Here is a 3,413-nt window from a genome sequence, read left to right as displayed (position 1 = left end):
TTCTAATTCACAGATTCAAACCTCACAAATTATGGGTTCTATACAATTAGGAATACAACATGCAGTAGGAGGCCTTGCATCAAAACCTGAAAGAGACCTTCTTATGCAAGATTTTATGACCGTGGAAACTACAACTTTCGCTGCTGATGGAAGCAGCCTCACTCCTGCTCATCATTATTCTGAATTTACCTTTAAGACTTACGCTCCTATCGCTTTTCGTTATTTTAGAGATCTCTTTGGAATTCAACCAGACGACTTCCTTGTAAGTATTAAAAAATTCATGATGGATTCTTAATAAAATTGAAATGGGTTTGCTTGATATTAAATGTCAATTTGATAATTAGAATTAATTTTACCTCTCTAATGTCTATAACATTTTAATGCATAGTAACTATACCATAACTTTACCAAAATATTTAATTTTTTTTTTTTTATATCATAACAATAACATCTAAAAAACATTATAAATGATCTAAACAATGGAAATAAAGTCGGTGTAATAATAATTTAGAACATTTATTAAATAATACTCTTTATTGAATGTTCTAAGTCTCTAAGGATTTGTGACAAGCTCCATGTTTTCCACCTCTCTATCATTGCTAGGAAACTGGTTACAGATGTGACTCACCCTGGATTCCCAGTTACTATTTGACAGATTTCTACCCACTGGTCGCATCATTGTTAAATTTAATGATTTTGCTGTTGTGTGCTATTTCTTCTCTCAAAAACAAAAATAATTTTAATTTTTCATTGTAAAAATTACATTAAATTGTTAAAAGCTCTTAACAAACTTAATTTTTCAATTTTCTAAATTCATAATAATTTAATTTATGGTTATACTTACCTGCCATTAAAATACAAATTTAAATCATTATATAATTATTTTCATACTGCATGAATATTGATCAACCTCATTAAAATTCAAAATAATTCTTTTTTTTTTCAATTGTTTTTATGAATTTTATCAATGTCTGATATATCGTAACTAAGTATGAAGGAGTAAAAAGTATGTTTAGAGTGTGCTATGATTTAATGTCACATTTTATGTGTCTAGAGTCATTTAATTACCCTAATTCATTATTATTTTTTAAATATTATCTTGTAAAGAAAGTTAAAATTGTAAATATCCTTCATTGTGTCCCTTCTCGCTTCAACACAGTGTGGGCATCTTTTCAAACTCTTGTACAAAAAAGCTTGCATTTTTATTAGTTTAGAAATCTTTAATTGCTGTCTCAATTGCTTCATATATTTTGAAATTCTTTTGTCTAACAATAATTAATCACATAAGCTGTCTAATTTTTGACAGAAAATTTTCCTTAGGATTGTTCCACTAGATTTTAATTGTTGAATGAACCTTTCAAAACCTATAACGTCCTAAGAAAATATTTTCTTATCTCCTTTTAGTTTCTGACTATGTTGAATCTAAATTGCACAGAAATATTAATTTTACATCAAAAATATTTTTTTTTATAGAATTTGGCATAGGTATCCACGCATAGGTGACAGGCACTGATCCACAATATTTAAATGATGTTCATGGTTATAATTTACAATACTTTTTCTAAAAATTCATTTATTTAGTGACCATGCATATTGAATTGAAATAAAATGTAAACTTAGTGTTTGTACTTACCTTTTTTGCTCTATAATTAGAGTAAAGCAAATTGTTTTACAATAATTTAATTTTATCTTGCAAGGCACTGAAACCTCATACTACCTTCAATAAATGACTAAGGTTTTGACAACAGACCAATTTTACAATTAAATAAAATAGTTTAAAAGAAGCTCTTTAGGTACACTGAATTTATGTTTTATTTATACCCTTATTTTTATACACTCTCTAAGTTGTGTCATCTATAGGTAACAATAGATGCTGAAGGGTTAAAACTTCATACAATGCCACCGCAAATGCTCCTTTGTCATTTCCGTATTCAACATTAAATTATTACATAATGACTCAATGTTACTAATTCATACTTCAGTCAAAACTTGATTAGTCAAGATTGAAAGGAAGTTGATTTTACTTTGAGTTATCAAATTTTCGAGATATTGAATTTTTTGAATTATCAAATTTACTAATTATCGATTTTGGGTTATCAAGTTTTCAATGAAGTAGATAGGTATAAAAAATAGAAACTATAGATTTTTTTTATTTAGAAGAAACCCATTAGTGCTTATGGTAAACAATGATGGTCTGACTTTGTATTGTTAAGAGAGAGGACATATGCAATTGACTATCAATGTATAAAACTGTAGGCATCGCATCATATTACCAAGAAGTGAGATTTGTAAAACTAGTTTCTGAGTCTCCTGATCCTCTGAATTCAACTTGTAAAATCTAAGGATACATCCTATTCTAATTTTCACTTTGAGTTATAATGGGTATTCATAATCTTTATTTTAACATGTTTAAGTGTGTTAAATGGAAAAAGTTGTGTTGAATGGAGAATTATTTCCTTCTTTTAGTTTGTTAAAACGATATAACATTTAACCTGGTTGAGAGTATGTTAATAATTGTGCTAAATGGAGAATGACATACAACCGACCAGCTGAGCTCCATTTTGTCAGTTGTCGTTTTAATAGGTTAGTTGCTCGTAGTTTGTGTTAAACTTGTGTTGTTTTTGTTTTGGACGTTTTTAAAACTCTAATGAAGTAATGGATAAAACTGATGATTAGGATGTTGTGGAAAGAAACTTTACAAAAACGTTATCCAGAAAATCCTCTAGATTTGCATTTTTAATCATTTAATCAGACAATCTGCATATAACATGGACTTTAAAACCCATTTTAAGACCAAATACACACCATGTGTGCAATGATCTTGAATTGGAATCGAAATGGACCTTGTATGGTCTCCAAAAATATGTGCTGTCTCGAATGGGTTAAATTGGTCTTCTCACAATCTTATACTTAAAACCTTTAGCATGTTAAAACTATTTGTATTTAACAAATCATGGAATTCCCCTACAGAGTCTCATTTTTAGTGAAAGAATTCAATTTTATTTTTAAATGCATCTGTGAAATGAATTGAGTACATAGTTATAGAGTTTTAATTATATTTGGAAATAAGCTTAAACAAGCAGAGAGGAGAGATAAATAGTTATTTAATTGTGTCTATTTATTAGTTGGAAATGACTTTTTTTTATTACCCAATATTTCTGGTTTACAAACTTGTTTGGACTTATTTAGAACTGTATAAACCTCAGTGAATGTTAAATCAACTAGTGAAACAGTATTTTATTGTTTAATCTTTAAAATGATGAATATGGTAAACTTATTTTATACTTTACCAAAAGAAACATAAGCCTTTTACGGGAGATATAAGAAAATGTTTTAGCTATATTAATTAATAAACGCTTACTTTATATTTAGGTTAAGTATTGTTTGAGAAACAATTTCAATAATTAAATATT

The 3,413-nt window shown here is 27.8% G+C and overlaps 1 protein-coding gene across 15 annotated transcripts in view; it reads left to right on the top strand.

Annotated features, from left to right (window-relative positions):
• PIP5K59B (Phosphatidylinositol 4-phosphate 5-kinase 59B) overlaps window positions 1-3,413 on the top strand; it is a 78,237-nt gene that overhangs the window by 1,736 nt on the left and 73,088 nt on the right. For all 15 annotated transcript variants that reach the window (XM_014430972.3, XM_014430968.3, XM_014430971.3 and 12 more), the window contains exon 4: window positions 14-262. In XM_014430972.3, the coding sequence (XP_014286458.1) occupies window positions 14-262 (249 nt within the window). The remainder of the gene's footprint in view (window positions 1-13; window positions 263-3,413) is intronic.

This window comes from Halyomorpha halys, unplaced genomic scaffold (genome assembly GCF_000696795.3).
Source record: "Halyomorpha halys isolate HHAL.00 unplaced genomic scaffold, Hhal_1.1 Scaffold929.1, whole genome shotgun sequence".
NCBI classification, from domain to species: Eukaryota; Metazoa; Arthropoda; class Insecta; order Hemiptera; family Pentatomidae; genus Halyomorpha; species Halyomorpha halys.
This window is presented reverse-complemented; position numbering and strand designations above follow the sequence as displayed.